General features: G+C 48.8%; 3 protein-coding genes across 3 annotated transcripts in view; 2 read left to right on the top strand and 1 right to left on the bottom strand.

Moving 5' to 3' along the window:
• Nucleotides 1-52, bottom strand: part of YOD1 (YOD1 deubiquitinase) — a 3726-nt gene extending 3674 nt beyond the window's left edge. The window contains exon 1 of the mRNA XM_009327422.1: nt 5-52. Coding sequence (XP_009325697.1) covers nt 5-52 — 48 coding nt within the window. The remainder of the gene's footprint in view (nt 1-4) is intronic.
• Nucleotides 53-108: 56 nt separating this feature from the next.
• PFKFB2 (6-phosphofructo-2-kinase/fructose-2,6-biphosphatase 2) lies at nt 109-10595 on the top strand. Its single transcript, XM_009327339.1, has 16 exons — nt 109-181; nt 442-567; nt 681-777; nt 1200-1266; nt 1416-1490; nt 1630-1686; nt 2182-2306; nt 2678-2885; nt 3087-3233; nt 3821-3925; nt 4563-4692; nt 5515-5577; nt 6129-6208; nt 8004-8195; nt 9707-9729; nt 10406-10595. Exons 2-16 carry the CDS (start codon nt 456-458, stop codon nt 10461-10463), a joined length of 1539 nt encoding a protein of 512 aa, XP_009325614.1. The 5' UTR covers nt 109-181; nt 442-455; the 3' UTR covers nt 10464-10595.
• A 7759-nt stretch (nt 10596-18354) lies between these two features.
• LOC103919837 (complement component receptor 1-like protein) overlaps nt 18355-26545 on the top strand; it is a 13736-nt gene continuing 5545 nt past the window's right edge. Inside the window, exons 1-10 of the mRNA XM_009327421.1 lie at nt 18355-18392; nt 20161-20381; nt 20924-21023; nt 21563-21648; nt 22079-22291; nt 22870-23052; nt 23639-23827; nt 24314-24511; nt 25538-25720; nt 26078-26266. Coding sequence (XP_009325696.1) covers nt 18355-18392; nt 20161-20381; nt 20924-21023; nt 21563-21648; nt 22079-22291; nt 22870-23052; nt 23639-23827; nt 24314-24511; nt 25538-25720; nt 26078-26266 — 1600 coding nt within the window. The remainder of the gene's footprint in view (nt 18393-20160; nt 20382-20923; nt 21024-21562; nt 21649-22078; nt 22292-22869; nt 23053-23638; nt 23828-24313; nt 24512-25537; nt 25721-26077; nt 26267-26545) is intronic.

Here is a 26545-nt window from a genome sequence, read left to right as displayed (position 1 = left end):
TCGCCCCCAGCCTCTCATTTTTGTGACTCCTGGGCGCTGGGATCAGCCGCATCGCACGCGTTTCCCCCAGACCTGCCTCTCCCCGGGCGGTTCCTCAGCTTGCTTCGCCTGTTTTCTGAGAGAACGTGACCGTTTTGTTAAAAACATCCTTCTCACGCCCTTGACAGCTCCTGCCCCATCGGTAAATATTTTTGACGCGGACAGACCTGTGTTAGACCCCTTGGGCGCAGCGGGCGCGCGCCCGCGGCGGGCAGCGGTTAATTAGCTGCGAGGACACGGTAGCGAGCCCGTTAGGGGATGCGCGGTGGCGGTGTGTCCGTCCGGGAGACGGGGCAGCTCTGCATGGGGCATGGCTTTGGGTGGGGGCTAGCTCTTTGCTCCGAGCTGCTCTGCCGTGCTGCTGATGCTCCCGTTTTTGGTTTTTTTTTTTTTCTCCTGCAGCATGGGCTTCCTACATGACCAACTCCCCGACCCTGATCGTGATGATCGGTCTCCCCGCGCGCGGCAAGACCTACGTGTCCAAGAAGCTCACCCGCTACCTCAACTGGATCGGGGTGCCCACCAAAGGTGTGTGCGGGGGCCGGCCCGGTGCGGGGATGGCTCTGCCCTTCACCGAAAGCACCGTGAGATCTGTCTGCGAAATGCCGTCAGTCTCACGCGCTCGTCTTTTGTGTGTCAAGTGTTTAATTTAGGAGTGTATCGCCGGGAAGCAGTGAAGTCTTACAAGTCCTATGACTTCTTCAGGCACGATAACAAAGAAGCCATGGAAATCCGCAAGTAAGTTGGCGTCAGGGGGCCCAGCCGATCCGCGGCAATTTGGTTAGTCTCAGGTCTTGGCAGCCTCTGCATTTGAGGAGCACAAAATAACATTTAATGCCCTTGAAGCCAGGGGAGGAGGTAGCGCAGCCCGTGCGGGGACCCTGCCAGAGGGGCTGTGCGTGGGAGTTTTGTCATTGTCTTCGGGCTGGCACAAAGAACAGGGGCTCCGAATGCCCGGCGATGAATGAAATACGAAGCAGGTTATAGATACAAATGCCTTATGATATCTGCAGAGCCTCCAGGGCTCTTGGAAAGATGCAGGGGTGGGTGCCCGGTGGGCAGAGAGAGAGAAGGTATTTAAACCTCTGCCCGGTGGTTCAGACGCCTTGCCGTCTGAGTACTTTACATCAGCTCTGACAATACCCATTTCTCTCCTGCAGACGATGTGCCTTAGTGGCTCTAGAAGACGTGAAGGCTTATCTCTTGGAGGAGTGCGGGCAAATAGCTGTAAGGCTTTTCTGGAGTAAACATGGTTTTTCATCTGGGTAGTTCAAAGCTGCCCAGGTCATTCAGGCACCTGATTGTAATCCCAAATGATTTGGGGCTGGTTTAAAAGCCTTAGATAAGCTTGTTTATTGCTACTTGTTTTCTGGTAGGTGTTTGATGCGACCAACACAACTCGAGAAAGACGGGACCTGATCTTAAATTTTGCTAAAGAAAATGCTTTCAAGGTAGCGCTTCTGTATTTAATTTGTAGTTGGAGTTGTTGCACCGAGGGGCATTACTGCTCCCTAGGGCAGGAGCTCTCGAGTCTTGATTCTGGGTGGAGATCTTGACTCTCTGTAACATGCTTCCTTGCCTTCTTTGTAGGTGTTTTTTGTGGAGTCTGTCTGTGACGATCCAGAAGTCATCGCTGCCAATATCCTGGTGCGTGCTGCATTTTCCAGGCTCAACTGCCAGTGCTTACCGTGGGAGCTCGGGTGCTCGGTGCAAGGTCACCAGCTACGGTAGCTTGCGGCAATGTCTGCAAATGCCTTGATTTTACATTTCACCTTGGAAATAAGCAGCTAAGGTTTGCAGGTTTATAAAAGCTAGAGATGCAGTTAGTTATGTGAGAACGTGGAAATCAAATGAAGCTGAGAAACGTTTGACCTTGAAGCGTGTTTTCTTGTCAAGGGAAGGCAGGCAGCGAGTGGCTTGCAGGGACGGCTAAAAGCGAGCCAGCCGTGTCTGTCGCGGGGCCAAGCGCTACAGCGCCTTCAGAGTCGCCCTTTGTTTCCTCTCCAGGAGCAGGTTTTTCCACAGGGCAGTGTTAAACAATGCTCATTTGTTTCAAAAGGGAAGAATAATGTTATTCAGCATTGCTTTTGCTCCTCGTCGAGTTTGCTTAACTCTCACAAAGTGTTGCTGTCTTCTGATCAGGAGGTGAAAGTTTCCAGCCCCGACTACCCGGAGAGAAACAGGGAGAACGTGATGGATGATTTCCTGAAGAGGATTGAGTGCTACAAGGTCACTTACCAGCCTCTTGATCCCGATGCGTATGACAAGTAAGCAACGCCCCGGGGTGCATTTTGTCCTTGCGCACGTGAGCTGCTTTGCTTTGTCGCTGCTGTTCTCTGGCTCAGGATGCTGCAGCGCGTCTGCTGCAGCCTCTGCTCTCCCAAAGCACAATTGCTCGTGTGAAGGTGATATCCTCGGGTCCCAAGTGATTTGGAAGGATTTTTCTCTAGTGTACTGCAATGTAATGCCACTCCTTGTTTAAGCACGGCAGTTCAGTGTCTCTTCTGTCTGCTGGAGCGACCCAGTGGTAGTGCTGATGCCTTTAGTAGAGGGTAAATAGCTAGATTACACCCGCAGATGCACGTGCTTCATTTTTAAAACCAGTCGTGTGGGTGTTCTTATTTTATGTTGACTCCAGAGATCTTTCCTTCATTAAAGTGATCAATGTGGGACAGCGGTTCCTAGTAAACAGAGTCCAGGATTACATCCAGAGTAAAATCGTCTATTACCTAATGAACATTCATGTCCAGCCGCGTACCATCTACCTTTGCCGACATGGTGAGAGTGAATATAATCTTGTTGGCAAGATTGGTGGGGATTCTGGTCTGTCACCGCGCGGGAAGCAGGTATGTCTTTGGCAGCACCCGGGTTGCTGTATTTGTAAAGTGTTGTGTGACCAGGGTCAGAGCCGGGCTCTGCATCTGACTGCTGCGAGGGGCAGCCCCGCAGCTGGATCTTGCCGCGACAGCCACAGCCCTTGAAATGATGTTTTTAACGGTGGCAGCAGCTCCTGCTCCCTCCTGACCTCCCCTGACTTTTTTTTCCAGTTTGCTCAGGCGCTGAAGAAGTTCATTGAAGAGCAGGAGATTGTTGATCTGAAGGTGTGGACGAGCCAGCTGAAGAGGACGATCCAGACGGCAGAGTCTCTAGGGGTCACGTACGAGCAGTGGAAGATTCTCAACGAGATCGATGCTGTGAGTGAAATGCTGATCGAAGCCTTTAGCTTTTCTAGATGGAAAATAATGTTTAAAAACAAATTCACCACGATAAACCTGATTATTTCCTGTTCATTTATAATCATGTCTACGTATAATATACTCCAAGCCTCCATCGTGACGTTTAGGATGGTTTGGTACAGGGCTGACAATGCCTGGAGCGGCTAGACCTTGCTGTGAACGTATCCAGCTGGTGTCGAGAAAGAAAATAACACTGAACGTCCCAGGTGTTTGTCGCTCCGGCTGTAACACCAGCCTGGGTGGACAAAGGGTACTGCTCCCACTCTAATTCTTTCAGGCAAAAGAAATTGCAGGGTTGTTGCTGTGGAAATGAATGCTCGTTTTCATCCCTGGCAAACAAGGCTTTCGAAATAAAACCAAAAGCCCGTCCTTTGCAAACCACCCTGGATGTGCCGTGCACAAATGCTGGGTGTGTGGCTGTGTCAGTTATAATACCTAAAATTTGCATCACACAAGGGGGTTGCTGATCGCCGCCGCTTGCTGCTTCTGCGTTGTTGTACCTCTGTTGAAACGAAGTGTGTGGTAACGAGTTCTTCTTCCCTCAGGGGGTATGTGAAGAAATGACCTATGCGGAAATTGAAGCCAAGTATCCAGATGAGTTTGCCTTGAGGGATCAAGAGAAATATCTTTATCGCTATCCTGGAGGCGAGGTGAAGACCCTTAAGAAGTAACGATAAGATGCAGCACACATAAAACAAATACATATGTGTAGAATTGAAAGACTTAACTTTTTATGCCAATGTTCGTATGAGAAACTGAAAACATTCGGGTCCCCAATTCTCTTTTAGAGGAAAGGTTTATTGATTTCCTTTATTGTGCTGGGCAAATGACGCCTTTCAGTCATTCGTTGGGCCACTTGCCGCGTCCCTCGATGCTCCCCTCGGACACAGAGGGGTTTCTGCATCGTGCTCGTTTGGCCGAGGCCTGAATTGTCACTATGAAAAACACATCTTGGAAAGAAAATGACCGTGGGTGTGGTATGAAGTCATTTCTGGTTTTACTTCACAACCTTGTTGAAATGTATAATTTACTATTCTATTTATTTTTCTTACTGCACTCGCGAAGAGTTACCAGTAATCTGAATCCTCCTGTAATTTGAGGGTTGCTGACATAAAATCTCACTTTCTGCTGTTTGCATTTTTTCCTGTGTTTACTGGATCATCCATAACTTCTGCATTTTGATATTTTAACTGATACTTTCCTGAATGTGAAGCTGTGTTAATTGCTACTTCTGCTTTAAGCCTCTGTTTATGAAACCCCTTGACGAATTCCTGTTTTGTTTTTCAGTCGTACCAGGACTTGGTCCAGCGCCTGGAGCCGGTAATTATGGAGCTAGAACGGCAAGGCAATGTCCTCGTTATCTCCCACCAGGCGGTTATGAGGTGCCTGTTGGCTTATTTTCTTGACAAGAGTGCAGGTACAAAAATAAATGTATGATGTTAGGGGCTGGCTTCTCTTGCTGCTTCCTTTACAGAGCTTTGGGAAGGGTGGCTTGTAATTACTGTTTTGATTTTTCACAGCGGAAGAGCTGCTTAAAAAATAAAAAAAGAAAACATTTCTGAAACACTTTAACCATTGCATTTCAGTGGTGCACGGAGCTTAGCAAGAAGCTTTCTTTGCGAGAAATACAGATACGTGCGCTGGTGGTTTTCTGCCCAGCCATTGTTTCTGGAGCTGTTTCCACCAGTAGCATTTGCATAATCTCTAGGGGATTATTTTTTAATGTAAAGAAAAAGTTTTCTGATGCATCAGTAGCCCGTGAAGGGTTGGCAGTTGTGCTACGTCTCAGCGAAACGCTGATCTCTTGCATGGCATGCTGGCCGGGAAGCTAGTTCCAGTCTGCTGCAAACTCCTGTATTAAATGCCAGTGAGTGGTACTGGAGTTGAAGAAAACTTTATGAGAAGTTTGAAATAAAACTCGCTTGGGTCCGTGGCAGCTGTTGCCGCGGTGCTTTCCCACCCGCGTGCTGCTGGAGGGGTTTCCTCTGGCCGGCCCCGTGCATTGGAAACGGTGGGGCCAGTCCCGTCCCGCTGCTCCAGGGCTGGGAAGAGGGGTAAAGGGGTCCGGGGGGGGGCTGCGGCACCGCCTGCTTGGGCACAAGGCGCTTGTGCGGTTGGCGTCCAGTATTTGCTATGTGAAGGGTCCCACCTGAAGCCTGGGGGGGGTTAGGGGGGGTGGCTGGTGTGGGCAGCCCCAGCGCAGCCGTAACCCCCCCCGTAACGCCTGCCTCTGTCCTAGACGAGCTGCCCTACCTGCGCTGCCCCCTCCACACCATTCTCAAGCTCACGCCCGTTGCGTACGGTAAATACTGTCTTTTTTTTTTCTCCTTGGTGTGTGTGTGTGTGTGCACGAATCTGATGGGCAAGTTTGTGTCCGTGTGCGGCAGCAACCGGACTTGTGTAAATGCTTCTGGTAATACTTTTAACATATAAAAAGGTTCTGGAGAGTGGGAGGGCTTTGGGGGAACAGTGGGAGGGGAGATGTGTGGGCGCAGGGGTGTTCTCCCATGGCCTCTCTTCTAAACGAGTGGTAATTGTGGATTTCGCCTGTCGATGAAGGCTGTTCTTGCCTCCAAACTTGGGTTTGGCTCTGGGGTGCAGTGAGTTAAAAATGGCTTTTCTGTGTAGACCTGTAGTCCACACAACACAGGGCTGCACTTTTGCAGTGAAGGTCAAAGCCAGAAAGTAGTTAAAGTGTAAAATTCTGTTAATAGGGTGAACTGTTTATTTATGAGCTGTTTTATTTTTAAAAAATAAATAACAAATTTATTCCTGCTCACTTTCCATGCTGTTTTCAATATTTAAAAAAAAAAAGGTTATTTAATAAATAACTCAAACTTCTCTTTGGTAAAGGTTGTAAAGTGGAGATGATTACCCTGAATGTGGAAGCAGTGAACACCCACCGTGACAAACCCTCTCTGAATCTGAACTCAGTAAGTCTTGCTGCGCAGCTCTGGCTTTTTCCCTCTTCAGGAAGAAGTACCTAAACTGAAACACTCTTAAATACCTGCTAGAAATGGCCGATTGCTTTCAGTGACCAGGAAGACTTGCTTCAGAAATAATCCCCAAAAGCAGAATTAATTGTAGGCTGAATTAGTGTGCTAATCTCCCAGGCCAAGGGGAGATATTTTTCAGAGCTATTGTAGGAAGCAGACTGGGCAAATTTAGGACGCAGATTTTTAAATTCCAGGTCTCGTTCTCAGTTTTCAATGAAGTATTTGTTGTTGACGCTCATTTGCGTTAATTGTGGTAATTTCGAAAAGACTTGCCGAAATGTTTGAAGTGACTTTTTCTCGTTGTCTTGATAAGCTTTCTCTTCTGAAAGCTGCAGACGGGGTAAGGCTGGGCTCTGGGGCTGGTTCTCGGTGGCTCTGGGCAGCATTTGCAGCCCTCGGGGGCCGGGCTGGCCGCTGTGTGTCGGTGGCTGGGATGAGTGGAGGTTCTTCCCTGGTCTCTGCAGATTTCATGTGCCTTTTACAAGTATTCGGTGCAGGGCAAGACCGTGGTGTTCCTAAACTTTGTATATATTCGAGCGGAAAGAGATGGGTCCAATTTACCTTCCTTGCACTGGGCATCTTCTTACAGGAGCAGTGGAAACACTTCAGACTCTGACTAGCTTTATTTATGAAATCCTGTCTCTCCCATGACGTAGATAACTGGCCATCTACCTTGTTCAGCAAAGCACATAACTTACATGCTAAATCTGGAAGTTGCTGCTATTTCAGGTGCTAGCTTTTCAAACGCTGTTTTGCAGAGGGACTGATCTGTCAGGGAATGCTGCATAGCGATTGCCTGCAATTAACTCCCCCAATTAAAGAGCACAAACCAACTCTCCGCTTCCCTAGCTCACGGCAAATCTAAGTGCATTGCATTTTAAGGTCTTTCGGTACATTTAGGCTTTTAGCTGCCTCTTGTCATTGTATTTTATAAAGAGCTGTTGGCTGATTGCCTGGGATATGGTTATTTTTGTGTCCCAGCGTAAAGGAGTCCCTGTGCCGAGGGACCACGAACAAGGGGTCGAAACTAGGAACCTGCGTCTGTGGCAGGAGGGTTTGCGGAGCTAAATCCAGCTGACTGCAAAATGCTGAACTGAGGATATTCGTCAAGACTTTTGTGGCTGGTCCCATTCTGGTGGCTTCCAGTCGGGCATTTATCGCTTTGTGACTTTGTGCGATGCCTGCCTTGAAATGGCTGCTGCCCGCTCAGAGAAGTCGGAGGCTGTTTCTGTTGTTCTTTGCTTTACTTGGGCAACGCGGCTGCTTTGGGGGAGAAGAAACACAACGAAGGGGAAGTTTTCTATTTGATTATTATTTTTTGTTTCCCCCTAAATTGATTGCAGGGAGGAAAAAGAAGAAAATAAAAAAAAAATTTAAAAAAAAAGGCAAAACAAACACAAAAACCCCACACCAAACCCAAACAAAGCCACCTAAGCAAAAAGAATCCCAAAGGGAAGTAAAACTGCTAAAAACAGCAGACTTTTTCAGTGGACTCTGAGCCAGATTAACCGACAGAGCGGGTTGTTTCCCACCACGGGTGCGCAGCCGGGGAAGGCACGGAGCGGTCCTGCCGGCACAGACCGATGCGGGGTTCACTGAGCCGCAGCCCCGGCTGCCAGGAGCTTGGGGGTGCCTGCGGGTGGGGATGCCGGAGGTGTGTGCTGGTGTGCGATGTGGTTTTAAACTGTGGTTCCCCTTTTCATTCCTTGCGATACCCTCTGTCTGGAATCAGAACAACCCTCCCGCCAGCCAAACCCCTGTAAGGATGAGAAGAAACAGCTTTACGCCGCGGGCCAGCGCGGACACGGTAAAGCGCCCACGACATTACAGCGTTGGGAGCAAACCTCTCGGCCTGCTGGGGCCTTTCCCATCCCTGGAAGCTCGAGATGGGGCCGACCAGCCGCTGCTGCAAGTCGGTGTCCAGGTGGTACCTTCCCTACGCTCCCCCTCCCCACCATCACCCGCGGTTGTTGGTGACCCTCTCTGAAATACAGACCCTTCCCAGGGTCTTAATCACTGTCTCTGTGCCCACGTGAAAATCATTCTGGATTAGACTCCCTTAAAAAAGAAAAAACAAAACAAACCCAGAAAAACCCTCCCCAAAACCCCAAATTTGCCCCATTAAACTGGAATTGTGGTGCCAGAGGCTTTCAAAAATCAGGCTCCATGCAGGCGAGTTTCCATCAGTGCAATAGGGTTTTGGTAGGGTGGTTAATTCTGGGTAGTATCTTGCTTTCCAGCAAAAAACTGATTGGAAAGAGTTACAAATACCCTCTTTGTCCTAATTTGATACTGCAGCCAAGTGTTTCTCTAGCCCCAGAGTGACTGGGTAGGAAATGTTTGTGTCTATGATTTTGTCAGTGCCCGTTTCCCTGCAGATCCCGATGTCAGCAGCTTGTTGAACAAAGTTTGGGCTCTTTGGGGGCCCAGATTAAAGCAACTTGGGTTTTGGTGCTTGGTGTTTCTTTTAGCTTAGAAGCACGTAGGTCCTCATCAGTGTTGGATGCGAAGCCCTGTTTGTTTCTTTGCTCATTTAAAATTGTTTCTCTGCTAAATTAGGAGTCTGTGTGTGCCTGGGAGACCACAGGCAGAGCGAGCTGCACGCTGCTGCCTGTTAGATGAGGTGGAGAGGAGGTGTGTCGTGGGCTTCGAGGAGGTCTTGGCTGGGCTCCTTGTGCAGAGACAGCCATCGTTACCAAAGCCGTTTAAAAATAAAATAATCTTGGATACTTCAGACGTTAATGTTTTCCAAGCTATTCAGTGAGCCCAGCTTCTTGTTTTCCTCCCTGTTAGCAGAGTAAGTGGCCAGAGAGTAAAAGGGGCGATGCAGCACAGGCGAACGTCGATGGTGTTTCCATACTCGGTGAAGAGCATGAGGCTTAGACATCTCCAAAATCCCGGGGCTCCGGTGGGAGCTGAACCAGACAGGGCTTTGCATTGGGGTGAGTTTGGCCCACAGCGGTTCTGGATGAAGAGTCTCAGCTGGAGAGGACCCTGGCTGCCTGAGGTCTTAATTTGTGGGTGTCTCCAACTGGGCAGCCCCAGGATGGGGATCCCTACCCCGACCGCTCCCTGTTTGCAGTTCGTCATCGTAATGTCAAAGCACTGATAGCTCTGGGATGAAGGAGCATTTGGAAACCCTGGGTTCTGGGGCCGTGCAGGCGGTGGGGAGTTGTGCTGTCCTGAGTCCTCTCGCCTGAATGGAGCCCTTGAGACGAGCAGCAGTGGAGGAGGTGGCCGGGCACTGCAGCACGCGATGTCCACGCCTTGTACCAGCTCCTGCTGTGATACAAGCCTGCCCTGAGCTCCCTAACATGAAATCTTTGGGGTTGCTTCACTTCTTTCCTCATTTCCTTTGCTGCTTTTACTATTATTTTTAAATCTCCTTTAAAATGCACTATGAGCTTTCCTGTGCTGTTTCTTTTTCCTTTGCAGCCTCAAGGGGGAAATGCTTGCCTGTGAGTACCACTGAAAGCAGCTTGTATGTACTCTCTTTTGGTTTAGTAAGTCGGACTTCTCTTGACTAACATTGCACGGAAACTACTTTGGGGAAAGACAAACGCATGGAGCAGAAGGAAGTCTTTTGCTGTATAATAACCTGTCATTAAGGGGGACCTCAGTGGGGGAGGAATATGTTACCAGGCTGAGCCCACTGGTCCAGGGGCTCCAGCGGGACTTACCGGTTCATCGTGCTTGTGCTGCCTGCCCGCAAAGTGCGTTTCACTCCGAGCTTGCTCCGTCCCTGGACCAGGACGTGGGAGTGCTCTGTGCTGGCGCTGCTGGGCTGAGCCACAGAGCTTGTACTGAGCGGGTCCCACTTATGTCTCCTCCCCACCAGGGATGGGGTGTGGTGATGATACTTACCGCAGGGATTTTGCAGGAGTCATCGGATCGCAGCCTGGATGGGAGTGGATCTGTTCAGTCCCAGCTCCCCGTGACTCGAGGGAGCTGGGTGGGTTTAGCGCGTGCTTGGAAAGTAGCTGGGCGGATAAACCTTTCTGTGTTGCTGGCAGTTGTCACCGAGTCCTCACCATCACATCCCCTCGGAGGCATCTTTGAACGAGGGTGAAGAGAGCAGGACTCTTTCTCCCACCCTAAGGGGAGAACATGTGCTTGTCTGTCCCCCCTCTCCAGGGAGCCGGCAGCTAGCGTCACCCGCGAGACCTTGGCTTCCCTCTCGGCCTCCGACTAAGGGGCTCGGATGAGACCTTGGCTGCCGCCCCACGCAGAAAGGCCAGAGATGCCCTCGCTTCGCCGTGCTCCCGCTGGCCCCGAGGCTCGTCCCCACGCCCCTGCTCTGCTGGTGGCTGTGGCAGACACCGCTGCAACCCCTTGCTTGGCTAATCGGGTGTTTCACCTTGTGCAGTACATGCAACTGATGTTTTTTGTCTTGTAAAAGTTTTGCAGTTTAGGTGCTCTGTCTGGGGGCCCGGCTGTATTGCACAGCAGGTCCCTGCATGGGGCTGTGGGACGGCTCTTGGCAGCCCGTGGCTCCTGTAGCGCCCGTGCCGCATCCTCCCTGTGGTGCCATGCTCATCCCCATGCACTGGGGTGACCCCCAGCACCTGGCTGCTTCCACCCACCTTTGGGAGCACGATGGTCTCCCCCTGCAGGAGCAGCAGGCTGTGCTGGGGAGCACCCAAGGGTGGCAGTCAGTGCCTCAGGGTGCGCTCAGAGGTGGCACAAGCTGTGTCCTCAGAGGCTTCAGGTAGCTGCATGTGGGCTGCCTGCTCTTGGTCTCAGCAAAGCTCTGCTCCCTCCTTGCCTCTGCCTTGGAGCTTTGGGCAAATCCTCTCGCTCCCGGTGCCCTGGCATCAAAGGGAGAGCTGGGTTTAGTACAAAGAAAGTACAGCAGGAGCTGGTTTGGTTTCCAGATGTCAAGTGTTAGAGAGGATTCAGGTTTGGGTGGGGAGCTGGCTCCCGTTTCGCTGCAGCAGGGAGGTCCCTGCGGTGATGGGGCGCAGCTCTCGCTGCCATAGGATGCGGCTCGTCTTTTCCAGGTGAGGAAGGCGCAGCTCCTGCCTCTGCCCAGGTAGCGTTCCTCCAGGCCTGAGAAACTCCTGCTTGAATGTATTTAGCAATCTGGATGTGCAGCTTTTTACTTTAATTGCACTTTGTACTTGAAATGAAGCTCTTCCAACAATCTTCTCAATGAAACTGCTCTGTCTTTCTACATCGCTGGTATTTACACGCATTTCATAGGATACAAAGGTACGGGATTGATCCTGAAGTTACATGTCTCTGTCTCCTGTTCCCTAGTTTGTGATAGCATTTTTAATAATGCGGCAGAGTTTTCTTACTAGCAAAGCAGGGCGACTGTCCTGCCAAAGCTGCAGAAGCGCACAAAGCATCAAGCTCGAATGTTGCCGTAGCGCGTCTCCCACGTCGGGACGGCCGACTTGGGAATGGTCCAACCAGTAGCAATGCAAAAAGGGCGTGTTTCTCCTAAAGTTGCCTGTCTCCCTGGGTTTCAGAGGCCTTAATGTTGAAGATGAGGGGAAAAGGAGAAAGAACCTGAGCTGGGAGAGCTTGCGATAAATCTGGTAAATCATTGTTCCTATACTGAGTAATATTAATTTAGAATCAAATCAGAGGAAAATTATCCACAGGCTAAAAATCAAAGCCTTGCCCCTTTGGATTTGCCTTTACTCTGAGCCGAAAGGAGCTGTGTGTTTAGAAAATGAATGTATATGCCAGCTTTGCAAAATTACTTCTCTAACGCTGCGCTTCAAGTGTTTCTGCTATGTTTAAACGAGTAACACAGATTTCCTAGGAGGGTTTGCAGATAAATGAAGGGAACTCGGTCCAACTTCTTGATTCCAGTACAAACCTTCCTTCTTAGTGCTGGTGTTTTGCTTGACAAAGTAGCATGTGAGCAGCTATTATGGATTACCTCTGTCTGATGGTTACTTCTTAAGTGTCATTGTTGAGAAAGCTGTTTAGATTTTTTTTTTTAATTACAAATGGAAAATATGTAGGGTTTGGATTTCCTGACTGTTGGATTTTAAGTGTTGATTCTTACTGTTAATTGTCAGCAAATTGGCTCGATAGCTGTGCCTTTTTTTTCTTTATTGCAAAACAGTGCTGGTTAGGTAACACGACAAATTGCACGTATTGATTCACGCATCGGTTTGCAGTCTCCAAAAGTGCTGCAGCTGAGCGGAGCAGGCACTAAACGCTGCATGACTCAGAGCCCTTCCAAGCATTTTCTGTGCTCTGAAACACTGCATGAACAGCAGCTGTAGGAAATCCTGGCTGTCCGATTTTAACTTGTGTGATTGTGCTTTTGTAAATGTATAATTCACTTGTACTGACCTGAGTGTGTTCCTGTCGTCTGTCGGACCCTTGGTGAGGCAATGGAAGGAGTTTTACCAAAACTATAAGTATTTATTGTGGTTAATATGCAAAATGACTACTGTAATGTTTCTTACGTTTGTCCTGGAAGTGTATTTTCCTATGGAGAAGATAAATAAAATGAGTAACCCTGAGTAACCAGCCTGCTTTGTTATTGCCTGCTGTCCTAGGAGATGCTCCAGTAAAGCTGAGCTTGCATGGTCTCAGGCTGAGACGGGGAAACCCTCCGTGCGGAGCTTTGCAGGAGGTTAAAGGATGATGCAAAATGTGAAGCAGCTCGTTATTTGCTCAGGGAGGAGTAAATAAATAAATCCTCAGATGGTCGCTGTCACATAGACCAACTGTGTGGAGCTGGTTGGATCCTCCTGCCGCTGGCTGCTGCAAAGTGTCTGTCCCCTGGCACTGAGCTGAGCTCTGCTGTCCCCTGCTTTACCATCTCCTGACTTACCCTTGTTATAACCTATGCCTTTTTTTTTTTGTTTGTTTTGTTGTAGAGGATGGCTGGTTTAACAGTGTAGAGGTTTGTGCTCTCATCTCGAATTCGGCTGGGATTTCCGTGGCCGGGAAGAGCCCTGCGGATGGGACTCGAGCACCCCCGGAGCACAGTGAGCCGCGTGCCGCTTTGGCCAGTACTCTCCTCTGAAATGTGTTTTTTAGAGTCTGTCTGTGTCTTTTCTTTCTGGATGCTGAAATGTCTGTCAATGAGATTGGAGAAAATTTATTATGGAGGTTTTTCAACCTGCTTTTAATATGTGTGAGCTAACTTATCCCTGGGCTTTCTGAGGCGTTAAAATAGTGCCCCTTGTCTTTCCTCCTGGTTAGATGGCAAAATTAACCGCAGCGTATGCAAGGACAAAATGGTCATGTCCAGACTCGCTGAAGCAGCTTTTCTTTGGAAGACATGTTACCAGACCAAATCCCCAAGTTTTTGTTTAACTGTTACCATTTCCAAGTTCAAATGCAGTTGCTGTGTTACTTAACTATCCACAGAGCTCCAGCTATCATTTGACTTTGCTTTCATGACTGCTGATTTGAATCCCCCGGCCTGAGCCTGTTCCTTTGCTCTGGGAAGGCTTTTGCACGTGGTATAACACAAGGCACTCATCAAGTCAGCAAATCCTGCGGGACGTCTCCTGTGAGGGGCAGAAGGGAATAAAAGCTCCTACGCTGGGAACAGTGTAGCTACCAGTGCTGTTGGATCTGAGCTCAAAGCCCAAGTCCTGCTTTAGCTTTGCACCCTGATCTGAGCCTCATTCTCTCACTGATTTTTTTCGTGGGTTTTATGGACGCTTTTCTCTAGTACAACAGAAAAAATCAGAGCACCGCTTTGCTTGGTGTCTGGGAGCAGCGGGGCTGCGTGTGCAGGATTTGCAAGAAGCACATGATTTTTACCAGTTGTCTTTTTAATGTACCAGATGTCAGGCTCACAAGAAGTCTTTAAATTTGCCTATAAATAAGCTGTGAACATTACTAATGTAGAATGCTGTCTTAATAGAATTTAAGCTGCTTTAGTATTTAGTGCACAGACGGTGAAACTCCCGTGGGGCAGCTCGTGTGATGGCTGCGTGTTACTTAAATCCCCACCGAAACCCCAAACTTAGTTTTCTCCCATGAGTCTTGACTTGTGTTTTGCCAAACTCCCATTTTACCCCACTCCTCCTGTTCTTGCAAGAAGGGCAAAATCCTCAGGTTGGGTGAAGAAAGGAGCATTTAGGTACGAAGCAGGAGGCTGTTCTGGACCTGCTGTTTCCAGTGACTCCAGGATTTATAGGAGCAACTTCTGGGACCCAGGTTGCTTATTTTAAATGTGTGAATAAATGTTGGCCATACCTACAGTAGGGATCTGTGCTTGGGAAACGTCGGTGCCCTGGCTGCCGAGGAGCTCAGCAGGCTGGAAGCCTGAGGTTTACTTGGGGATTTTGAGCTCAAACACAGTTGTTTTAAACACTCCCAGAGCTTTAATTTGAGAAAGCTGAGATGGAGACGTCCATGGCAAAGGCCCAGGCTCTAATTCTAACCCTTTCAGATTTATGTGGAGGAGAAGCTTGTGTTGATCTAAAGCTGTGCCATGGAGGGAGGAAGTTCAGTGGGTGAGAAACTGAGTTTTATTAGTTTTGTTCCTTGGGCTGTTCCCACCGGGGCGCAGGTTTGCTGCAGCCTTCTGCAAGAGCTGCGCCGTCTGTTCCTTGGTTTTAAATGTTACAGTGCTTAGAAATAAGCCAGAAAAAGGGGGGAGGGGGGGGCCGGAATGTTGAAGGAAGAGGTTTATAGCCTGTTGTGTGGTAATACTTGTTGTCACTCTCCAGGAATGCTCTAAACGCACAAACCTGCACTGCATCGGGCTGGCTGCTCCTGCCGGGAAACCTCCTGCTCTGCAGGGAAAAAGTAGAAATGTACTGTAGGATGTTTACACACACTATGCTGTAATTACTTGCTAAGGAGTTAATTATATTTGTATCATTGGGTAGTTAATGGTTGTAAGGAGACAAGATATATATTTTTACCTGCCAGGATTCGTGAATGTAGCTGCTAATATGTTGGCGGTCGTAATTTTTAATCACTGCTAAAAATCGGGTCTGCAGTTTTGGATCACTGACTGTGGGTCCCTTATTCCTGTCGAGTGGGTCCTTGCTTTGGCCGTGGTCTGCTGGGTCGTGGGATGGAGCCTCTCAGCCATCTCTGCAGGCGGCAGCATTTGTGCCTCAGTGCTTTAATTAAAGCCTAACTGTAGCCTTTTCCTCCTGCGTTTTAACTTTCAAAAGGTGTAAATACACGTTGAGAGCAGAGCAGCAGCAGATTTGCGATTGTCATCGTTGCTGTGTGGGCGAATCATAGCTGTCATGACAGGTCCTGGGGTCCTGCCGAGCCCCAAGCTCTTGCGGGTGGCCGGGCTGGGGTGATGTCAACGAGCCCACGCATCTTCCCAGCCCCAGAGGGGCTGGCAGGTCCCTGTGCCAGGTATTTCCTTGAAATCACCTGATTTCCTTGGCACCGTGCGTGCAAATACCCCAGAATAAACAACGATTGCACAACGTACCTGAACTGAGGATTAGCAGAGGCTTGTGCTGTCAGTCGTACCGGAGCTGGTGTCTTGGGCTGGGTGAGGTGGTGAATTTGGAGGCACAGAAGCGGGCTTGGTGCCTTCGTGAGCACCACGAGTGGGGGTTTCTCTGTATTTCCCTGACTTTCTGTCCATCTGTTTCTAGCAGAGAGGTGGTGGTGCCTGCTGTCACCTTCAGGGAGCAGTGGCAGGGCCACCCATGGGACCTGCATATCGCTGTCCCTGAGCCGCGGTCCAGGGGCTGGCTGGCCCATCAGCGTTATGGGTCGTTTTAGAGAAAAATGATCGCTTGGGCAAAATCTGTTCCGTCTCCGCTGCCAGCGATGGGGAAAATTGGAAAATGAGGGAAAGGGCTTAAAACCAGGTCGGGCAGCTTGAGTTTGTGTACGCTGGCTGTGATGTTAGAGCTGCCACCTCTCTAAGGCATCCCCTTCCCGGCAGGTCGGCGGTGGGTGACAGGGAAGCCCAGCCCAGCTGCCGCAGGGCTGAGGAGCAGCCTTGGGAGGAGAGGTGTCCCCGCCGGCGCTTCCAGAAACCGCCTGCCCCGGCGTTATGTCCCAAACTCTCACCCGTGCTCCTCTGAAGGGTGCTGGGCAAGCGCTGCTGGTGCCATCTCCACCTCTCCCGCTGCTCCTCTGTCCCTCTGAATGCTGTTTGCAAACTGCATCTCTCTGTTTAGTGTTTACTGAGATGGATGTTACACGTCTACTTGCAATTTTGCTATGTTACTGCTTTCTAATGTTTTTTTAGGTTTTAAAAAAAATGCAGCATATGTAAACTTGTGCTGTATGTTGTGTACTCTGACTTGAGCATAAATATCCCGTGAGCATTTATTTACAATAAAGAGATTTAAAAAAAAAAAATAGATCTCGTTTCCTCTGTTACTTTCCATTGCTGTTTGTGATAACTATCTGCTGTGTGCTGGTTTTGTGAGATAATGGTGAATTCAGCGGAGTCTGTGGAAAGCGTTTGGAGGAAGAGGGTCTGCAGGGGAGGGCAGGCGTCCCTGGCTTTTGGGAGTTGGGCTGGAAATGGTGAATCCTGCACCCCAGAGCTACTGCTGCCATTCCCTTCCCTCATCGATTTTAGGGGTGTTTTTATTGGAGCTATTGGAATTTGGATTTTCAGGTTTCCTGTGGAGCTGTTAGGGTAGGAACACTTATTTTAAAGCACATATCTTTTTCTGGGGGCAGGGGTGGAAGTCTGAAGATGAAACTGGTGTGTCTCTTAACTTCTCTTAACTGTGATATCCAGCATCTGCAGCTGGAAACCAGCTGGTCCCGAAGGGGCTCGCCAGCCACAGCCTGAACAGAAGCGACCTTGGATGTGGTCAAGGAAAATCCATTTTATCCTGTTTATCCTGCTGCAAACTGCAGGTTGAGGAGGTCTTAGCGGTGTTTGGCAGCCGTCAGAGCAGGAGACGGCTTTTGGTGTGGCTGTGCCCTGGCTGATGCTCGTGGCCGTGAGTACCCTGCACAGATGCTAAATAACCTCCTGGCTGCCTGTGGGGAAACTGCTGATTTTTCAGCACACAAATCGGCTTGTTCTGAGTCATCTGGAAAAAAATAAATCTAGAAAGCCTATGTTTGTGTCTGTGATTAACTGGATTCTTGTAAATACTAAGTGGGAGGTCAGTGCCTGCTCGGGAGCGACGAGGGGCCTGTTGTGAGCAAGCCCCTGCTCGTGGGGCGAGGGCAGGCAGCCTTTTGCCGTGTTTTACAGAGCAAGAACTAAATCTGTTTTACTGCATTTTGGCATGGACTCAGGTGCGCTTCAGAAAGGTAATATATCCCACTCAATGTAGGGACATGGTAAATATTTCTGGCAAAAAAACCTCAGAGTTGGCAGAACAAAGCAATACCTGTGAGAAGCACAACCCGGGGTAAAAAGGCCATTGCCAGGTTCTAGATGGCAATTCAAGCCTGGATGAAACTGTGCAGCCAAAGTGCAGAAGGAGCGAATGGTTACAACTTCTGCCGACACTCTTGTTACTGGAAAATGACCTACGAGTGGCAGCCGGATTTGGGAACAGCTTTCAATGAGATGAAAGGCGGCTGCGTTTCCATGATGGACCTTGAGTGTTCAGCTCTGAGCGATGCTCCCTGGGACCTCGTGTGCTGCTGAGCTCCAGCTGGTGTTGCTCTAATGGGATTAGGTGGAGCTGGTTGCAGAAACCATATTTTGAATGCTGGCTATAGGCTTTTGAGGTCAAGAAGAGATGAGCTTGTGGTTGACAGGCCCTGGGGTGAAACGGTCCTCTTGAGGAGGCCACCATAGCATGCCTGAGGTCCCTGGGCATTGCGTGGGGATCAGCACTGGCCAGGTGCCGTTGCTGCACGGTGGAACAGGCAGCGTCCTGCTCAGCAAGGATCATTTCAGCAAAGTGTTGGCAGTTCCACACAGTAAAACAAACGATTTCAACATCTGCTTGGGTTGCATTCAGTTTTCTAGTATTTCACTTTGTGGGTTGAATAAACTACTTCCTTCTTGCTCAGAGTTGTTAATTATTTATGGGCCAACTGGCACAACTGTGCAGAATTCAAACTTTTCTGCATGGAGCCGTATCTGAGTGTGTAGGCGTATCGTAACTCCTCCTTCAGTGTGGTCGTCCCTGGAGCCGGGGAGACTGGACGAGGACAGTCATCGCTTTGCCTTGCGAGAGCCGAACATGCCAGGTCTCTCCATCTCCTGCTGCCGGACCTCCAGGTAAGACGACTTCGAGCAATACAGCTTTAGGCGATGTTGCTCTTGGGAACTGGATTGGAGCTTTCTTGCAACTCTAGCAGGTGCAAAGGTCAGTAAATTAAATCAAATTAAACCAAGAGCTGTAAGAAGGATTGAAGGAAAGCTAGAGGAATGAAACAGCCACAAGAAGTGTTAGGTTTAGAGCAGAAAGCATCAAGAAAGACTCTCGTTTCCAGGAGGAAGGTAGGCACTTGGAGCATACATAACATTGGGAGGGTTTAGGCTCGTAAACGATGATCCTGGATAACAAAGCCAGAGAGGGCTCTTGCTGATCTCTAGGGGTGCTAGGTTAGTCCAAATTGCACTTAAATTCCATTTTGTAAAGCAATTCCGTCTCCTGAATGACTTGCATGCTTTATAGCTTTACTCCAGTTGATGTTATTTGCACAAAACCATTGTATCTTTCTGGTTAGATACTTCTCTCTCTGCATATAATTTATTGTTAGGGGACTGTATTGACTCTGGCATGATTTCATCTGACTATGAGTTTGCTTCCAAGAGATTTATTACTAAAACAAAACATTTTACCCGTAAGATAAGTTTCAGGGGTCTTTTTCCATAAGGCATAGATAAGCTCATGGCCCTGCAGGTATGAATTTGGCCGGTTGGCTGGGAAGAACGCTGTTGGCAATGTAGTGTTTTTAAGTCAAACCTGACAAGCTACAAAGTATTTATGTTATGGTTTGAGTGGAGCTGTTAGTCTTTCTTTTTTTCCTTTTTTAAAATTTTAATCGAAAGCTGCATTCTCAAAAATGTAAATAAATGAGACTAGTGGAATAAAATCTATGGGAATTGCTTAACATCTACAATCGGCTGTCCTGTTTATGTTGTATTTTCATGTCTCTGGGTCTGGTCTGCTGGAGCCAGCCTTCCTCAGCCAAATCCAGCTCTGTCCCAGCAGCCCAGCTCCTCCACGCTGACTCTTGGTCCCATCGGCTGGAGAGGAGCTGCTCCGCTCTCTTGCAGAGTATTGCAATGGCTCCTGCAGCTTCTGGTCCCCGGCCACGACTGTAGGAACGGGATGGAGAAATGAGACCTGTCTGCATGAGCTATGTTTATCCTGAGTGTAAATACCCCCTGCTATTTTTACAGATATTTGGCCTAGAAAAAGAACGTGATCACTTCTGTGGGATCTCCAGACAGTGAGGCTGGAATAAAGAAAGATGCCAGCTTCGGAGCTGGGGAGGCAGAGGGATCGCACTGCTGTCCTTGGGTTATTCCTCGCTGCTGCTCTTGTTGTGGCTGTCCAGAGTAAGTGAACATGAGGAGAGAGCGAGTCTATCGGGGTAAACTAAGACCCCTCAAAGGAAAACCTTCTGCTGGGGCTCACAAGACTTGGATCCTTCTCTTTTCCTCGTTGCCTTTGCATTTCAAGAATATTGTAAGTCTTTGTGATCAGAATCCATCTTCCTTTGCCTTTTTCTTCCTTGCTGTGTAAAATGGCCATAGCATTACTCCAGCTGAAAGAGGTGCAGTGATTTATACTAACTGGGGAGAGGAAATGGTTAATCTGGACTTTGTGACCAGCCTTTGAAACTGCTGGATGAGGTGTGAGACGTGAACAGGACCTTGTGGGGTGATGCTCCTCCCCTGTCCCTGCCAGCCTCAGCCATCCCCAGTCACAGACTGTGCTTCTCCTCTTTGTTTCTAGCTTTAAGGCCACCGAAGTGTCCTCACCTGGACCTTCAGCGTAAATCCAGGCCTGAACTCCCGCTGCTTTTCCTCCCAGCATCTTTCTGATGGAGTTTCTGTCGGTAGGTGCCTGCAGTGTTCCGCCACATCTCGCATCTGCAGAACTCAAAGAGCAATACCGTCACATTACCAGATTCTCCAGTATGGCAACGGTGGAATACGTCTGTCGTCCAGGTTACATAAGAAATACTAACGTCCAAAACAGGTTGCTTTGTGGAAGGGACAATAGGTGGCAGGGATCGTGGGAGATCTGTATACGTGAGTATATTTTGGATTGACTTTTGATTTTGTTTTTTATTCACTGATGCTATCTGCTTGTTGGAGCAGTATCCGAAGTGACCTCACGGGATGGTGGGAGATGAGTGACCTGGCGTGAAGCACCAGTTGTGTTCTGCTAAGTATTGGCAATGACGGCAACAGCTGAAATCTGCTTTCATGCTGGCTGTGTTTGATTGCTGATTCAAAGGATGTTCTTCTGCTCAGGCACTTTGTAACTCTCGGTTCAGAAAAAGTATTTCAAACTTGCAGTAGGAGAATACTTTAGGTGTGAAGAAACGCTGTCGCGCTTGCCAGAGTTACTGCAAAACCCCACTTAGACTGCAGAGACTGGCTGCAGGTCGCGATGCAAGTCTTAACAGCGTCGTGAATCACGGAATAATTTAGGGTTGGAGGGGAAATCTGGAGGTCTCTGGTCCATCCCCTTACTCAGTATTGGAGGAGCCTTCCGCTTTCCTGCTGCATTTTCCCCGATTCTTCAAGAAACTGGAATAAGAACTAACTCCAGTCCTGTTGTTCCCCAGCAAAGTACTGCATCTACCCTGGAGAGCCGGACAACGGCAGACTCATCCTAGAAGAAAACTTCAGTTTTGGTTCATCCGTGAACTTCACCTGCAACACTGGGTAAGCCAGGAGGACTCAGGGCACGGGTCCTCTTCTTCCCCAGCGATTTTTCTGAAGTCTTTTCCCTCTAGATTAGAGCCTGTGCTGTCAGAAGCCTTACTAGTGTAGGTAATTGCAGACTGTGATTGAAATATCTTTTGAAGCTTTCCTTTGAGAGCTTTAAGACTGACTGAGTTTTCTTAATCTTGTACTTTGAGGCAGTTTTTCCCGAACTCATGTTCACTCTCCTGGCTCCTTCTTAAGCCATTTCCAATGTTTCAGTATCTTTTTGAAGAAAAGACATCAATACTGAACTCAGAGCTGTAGTGGTAGCTACAGCTGGCTGATAAAGTAGACGTTTTTCCTTAGAAACCATGTAAATTTTTTTTATTTTAAAAATGCTTTTGTCAAAAGCCAGCGTGTCATTGAAAAATGACATTGACGGCAAATTTCTGATCAGCTGTAATTATGATAAGCCGAAACTATCCTGATGGTGATGTTATAGGTAATACATCAAAATTGAGTATGTCAAGTAATCCCCTCTCCCCTATTTCACACAGGTACAGACTGGTTGGAAATTCTCAAATTCGATGTGTGATTAAAAGTGGGGTTGTTACGTGGGACAGAGATATTCCCATCTGTGAGCGTAAGTAGGGTTTCTTAATTGATCTACTGCTTAAACGTTACTGGGGATGGATAAAGAAGCAGTTGCGTTGCCCTGCTGAGGATTTCAGCAGTTTGATGCACGGTGGAGTCTGGAAAGACATTTTGTCTTTGTGTTTGTCTTCCTGCATCATCCTGCACAAAAAAAAATATTCATTGTCTGGGAGTAAGGCAGCTGCATGTAAGACTGGTATATCCCCAAACCACTCGTCGCCCGGGTCAGAGCTCTGCTGCTTGTGGGCTGGCAGGCAACTCCCTGGAGACCTGCCCTTAATTTCTGACCCTTCTGGCACCTCGTGTTTCAATTTTATTTTTTTTTTTCCTTACCAGACCTTTGGTTCAAAACAAATTAAGTTAATTTGTTCTTTCTTGTTCTTCCCTCCCTCTACCATTTCTCCCCCCTCCCTCCTCAGCAATACCATGTTCCCCCCCTCCAAAAATAGCTAATGGAGAGCACAGCGGAGCTGACAAAGAGGTCTTTGAATACGGAGTATCTGTCACTTACCGGTGCCACACCGTCGAAAGGGGAGAGCAACCTTTCTCGCTGGTGGGAGATGCCTCTATTTTCTGTACAACCACAGATAACATAAATGGTGTCTGGAGCAAGCCAGCCCCAGAGTGCAAAGGTGAGCCGCTCCCATGCGCGGGCTTGCAAGCTCACCGGGGCACTGCAGCAGCACCAGCCGTAGCCCCTTCTCCGCTGCCTGCTGCCTGGTCTGCTAAAGCTGTTTTCTTCCTTGGAGCCGTCTCTCTCCTTTATGTTGCTGGAATCGCCTCTTGCAGATGAGACGCTCCGAGTTTGGTAGCAGTAAGGGATCTCCCATCGCAGGGACCGTGACTCTTACGGTCACCAAGTCAGCAGGGGACATGGGAGTGGGATTTTTATTAGCGTTTGCAAACCAGATGATGCATCTTGCCTGCCGGCCTGTGTAAAATATAATGCTTGCAAAGAATTCAGAAAGCTGCTGTGATACCTGCTGCCTTTCCTATGTTCTTTTTACGCTTTGCCTTAATAAAAAGTATGAAATTAAAAAATGCTGTAATACGGAGTTCAAAAATATCACATCAGCCTGCTACCTTGTCATGTCCATTTTCAGCCTTTTTGGTGAACACATCTTATGCTACGAGAATGTTTTTAATCCCCTCATCTCCCCTCCTGAGCATAACTGCCGATTTCCTAAGTGGTGGTGTTTCCCTGACGCAGTGATTAACTGTGAGAATCCGAGCGTGACGAACGGGAAGCTGCTGAGCGGGTACCGGCTTGCGTACACCTACAGAGACACTGTCATGTTCGACTGCAACTTCCGCTACGCCATGAACGGCAGCGATGTATCCACGTGCAAGGAAAACGGCCTTTGGGACCCTCCGCTGCCGCTCTGTCAGCTCAGTAAGTGTGGTGGACCGAGCGCTGCTCCACCTGGCCCAGCAGCTTTGCTTCAGTGAAGTTCCCACCCACCTAAGAAAGCGTTGGGGCCTTTATGCGACGGCTCCAAGATTTAACTTTTTGGATTTTTTTTTTTTTTTTTTTTTTTGGCTAATCTCCGTAGCACTGAGGTGACTTTAGGAATTTATGACTTTGGGCCATAGAGACTAGAGCCTTGTCCCATTCAAGCTGGTGAGCATTTCTCAGTAGAATTCAAAGGGACTAAATTAACGTTACTATACTTAATATTTTTAAAGTTTGTTGGTAGAGCCTCAGATAGTATAAACTTTATTAAAAATTAAAGCATTATTATTAAAACATCTCGTTATAACAGTGAAAATTACCATGCAGGCTGAAATTATTCATACGTTTTCATTTGTCTCCTTTGCATTCACTCTTTAGCATTACTGAACTCGGACGATTAAGTGCATCTCAGAAAGAACGATGTGAGCCCACGATTTTTCCCCAAGTTCTCTGTTATGTTACGTACCATTATGGGCCTCACTGATTTATCACTGGCAACGTCCTTAAACTGGAATTTCATTCCTAGGTAGCTGTGACGACCCTCCAGATGTGCATAATGCTGTTAAAGCAAAACTCGCTGGCAATTTGTTTCCTGTGGAGACTGTCGTGACCTACGAGTGCAGGGAGGGCCACCAGTTCAGCCCGGACGAAACCACGTGGCACATTAAGTGTCTGCCGGATTTTACGTGGAGCGAAACTCCACCTCCTTGTGAAAGTAAGTGTATGTTCCTTTGGCTTGCTTACCCTCGTGATTTGGCAAAATTATTACCGAATGAAGAAACTGTGCGTGGTCTGCTGTTGTGCAGATCGCGGGGTGAGGGAGAGAGGGGGGGATGCTCCAGGTGCCCAGCTTGGCGTGTCTCTGGTCTTTGCTGTGACTCTTGAACTCCTTTGATTTGGTCCCCAGCCACAGGGTTTTCTCTGCTTTATTTACCAGCTATGCTTTCTAGTCCCTTGAACCTGTGGAGAAAGTCATTGCAGTGTCGAGGGCACCTTGCTCCATCCAAGGGGAGGCTGTGGTTGCAGAGTCCCTCGCAAACACCCCGTCCCCCAGAAGCACCCAGGGATGGTGTTGGGGCAGATTTAGCGTTGCGTTGTGTCTTTGTCTTACAAAGCATTCATCCTTCTGTTTACAACGAATCTGCTGTCATCCAGATGGCTTTGCTGTGGTTTCACACTTGCTAATGTTGGCATTTCTCAGGAATTCGTTGCCCAGATCCAGATGTCAGGAATGGAAAGCCCTTAAATGTGTGGGAAGCTAAAGACCATTATGTGTATGGAGACAGTCTGGAAATTACGTGTAATGATGGCTATGCTTTCAAAGGTCATAGCAATAACATTGTGCTTTGGTGTTCAAGTGATGGTAGATGGGATCCAGCGATACCGGAGTGTACTCCAGGTAGGTGAGGGTTGGTGAAGCTTGTTGACTTGGTGACTACTTTTGACTGCAAAGGTTTGGGTCACTCTGTACAGTGCAGTTGTCTGCTGACATTCGCTGAAAAATCTACATGTGGCCTTAGATGATGGTAGTAGTAGCCAAGGAGAATTTTGCTCCACTGCCACGTATCCCCAGGTCTAGTCCTCCTGTGTTAAGTTGGAAGAAATAGGCAGCAAAAGATCCGGATGGATCAGTATATTGCCTGGGGATTGCTGTGGAAAAAGTACGGGGGTTTGGCAGGGGGCTGAGCTAGTGTCTGGGGAGGTGGGATGCGAAGGGTTGGGTGTTGGTAGGCTTAGGAGGTTCCTAAGAAGCCTGGAAGACACTTACCCAGCTGGAAGGGGATGCGGTTTGTGCTTTGGACAAACCAGCTGGGCTGGTTTGCTGATACGAGGCTTAGTAGCAGGGGATGTTCTCAATGCATTTCCCTTCTCAGAAGAAAATGCAACAACATAAATAACTGACACTGCTGAGACTAATAACCTAGCAATGGGGCACCATAGCAATATCAGCAAGCTACTGGAAGTGGCCTGAGCCCAAAAGCTCAGGAAAACCTTGCCAGGAGGAAAGAGCCTGCTCCACCTCACAGAGCAGCCAGCATTAGAGCATAGACGATTCCTTGTCCTGGCCCTAACACTGCCCGGGAGGTGCTCAGCAACCTCACGAGTGCAGCTCAGTGGGAAAGCAGGGCCTGCAGCCCCTGGGATAATAACGGTGTGTGGTGCCGAGAGCCCCGAGGGGAGGCTCGGTCGGGCACGGACCCAGCTCTTCAGCATGTGCCTTTCCCAACAGCCTCCGAAAAATCTGACTGTAGAAGCAGAAACTCCTTTAGAGTTACAAAGGAAACGTTGAGACCTGCATCTGTGTGACAGTCACCTTTTTTTTCAGGGTTCAGATCTTCTTGCTAACTGTCTTCTCCATAGAAAGCGTCTTCACTGGAGTTCTTTCTGAAAATACATGACATCCTTTATTTTCCGTTGTTTCTAGAACGTCGTTGCCCAAAGCCAGATACTGCTCATGGAAGAGAGATTTCTAAAAGCAAAAATGACTACACAGTTGGGACCCGACTGAGGCTGGCGTGTGATTCGGGCTATGTCCTCAGGGGCCAGGACTCGACCGAGTGTCAGGCTGATGTGAGCTGGGCTCCCCCGTTACCATTTTGTGATAAAGGTATGTGTAATGTGGTGCTGAGAAGAAATCTCATGCATCGGTATTCAGAAACAGCAGTCAGTAGGTGACCTACCTTCAGCATCTGCTTCTGGGGAACGGGATCATGATCACCGGCTCATGGGCTGGAAGCGTTGAGGTGTCTTCTCCCTGGAGATGTGACCCACGTGGGAGGTGAGCGAGAAGTGGGAGCCTTGAGCTGGTGTAAGAGGCAAGAAGCCAGGCAGCAACTTCATGTGAATTTGCCGCACTACAAACATGAAGTTAACTCTTGTGCTGATTTCCCAGAGGCAATTTTGATTATCACCTGATTATGATAATCGTGCATTTCTTTTCTTATCAATTCCCTTTATTTCATAGTCTGTGGCCCCCCTGCACAAATCACCAACGGGCAGCACTCTGGCTTGAGAACAGAGCAGTTCCCCTATGGCGCAGAGGTGACGTACAGCTGCACGGAGGGTCTGTCCCTCATTGGGGATGCCACCATCTACTGCACCTCCGACGATGGGGTGAACCTGGCGTGGAGCGGACCTGCCCCAGAGTGCAGGGGTGAGTCGTTTCTCCAGTATGGGATCAGACTGAAGCCAGGACCTGGGTGCGATGCTGGGGCTAAGCCCCAGCCCTGTTACCCGCCCTGGGCCGGGAGCTCCAAACCCAGAGCGGCTTAATGACCGTGCGGCTCCTCCGGCTCCTGTGCGAAGGGCTCGGCACCACGAGCTGTTCAGTAACACCAGGGACTGGCAGGGCCTCACTGGGGGCTGCTGCAGGCAGCTGAGGGTCAATTCTTGTGTTTGAGTATGAAACTGATGCAGAGGGCATCAGGAAGAG

This window comes from Pygoscelis adeliae, unplaced genomic scaffold, assembly GCF_000699105.1.
Source record: "Pygoscelis adeliae isolate BGI_AS28 unplaced genomic scaffold, ASM69910v1 Scaffold197, whole genome shotgun sequence".
Taxonomy (NCBI): domain Eukaryota; kingdom Metazoa; phylum Chordata; class Aves; order Sphenisciformes; family Spheniscidae; genus Pygoscelis; species Pygoscelis adeliae.
The sequence above is the reverse complement of the archived record's forward strand: the minus strand, read 5'-3'. Positions and strand labels throughout refer to the sequence as shown.

Bases quoted from the DNA above. Each gene is read 5' to 3' on its own strand.
- PFKFB2 (XM_009327339.1), top strand. From the start codon at position 456: ATGACCAACTCCCCGACCCTGATCGTGATGATCGGTCTCCCCGCGCGC. The intron at 2,307-2,677 runs GTAAGCAACGCC...TGTTGACTCCAG, and splicing joins GATCCCGATGCGTATGACAA to AGATCTTTCCTTCATTAAAG. The intron at 5,578-6,128 runs GTAAATACTGTC...TCTTTGGTAAAG, and splicing joins GCTCACGCCCGTTGCGTACG to GTTGTAAAGTGGAGATGATT.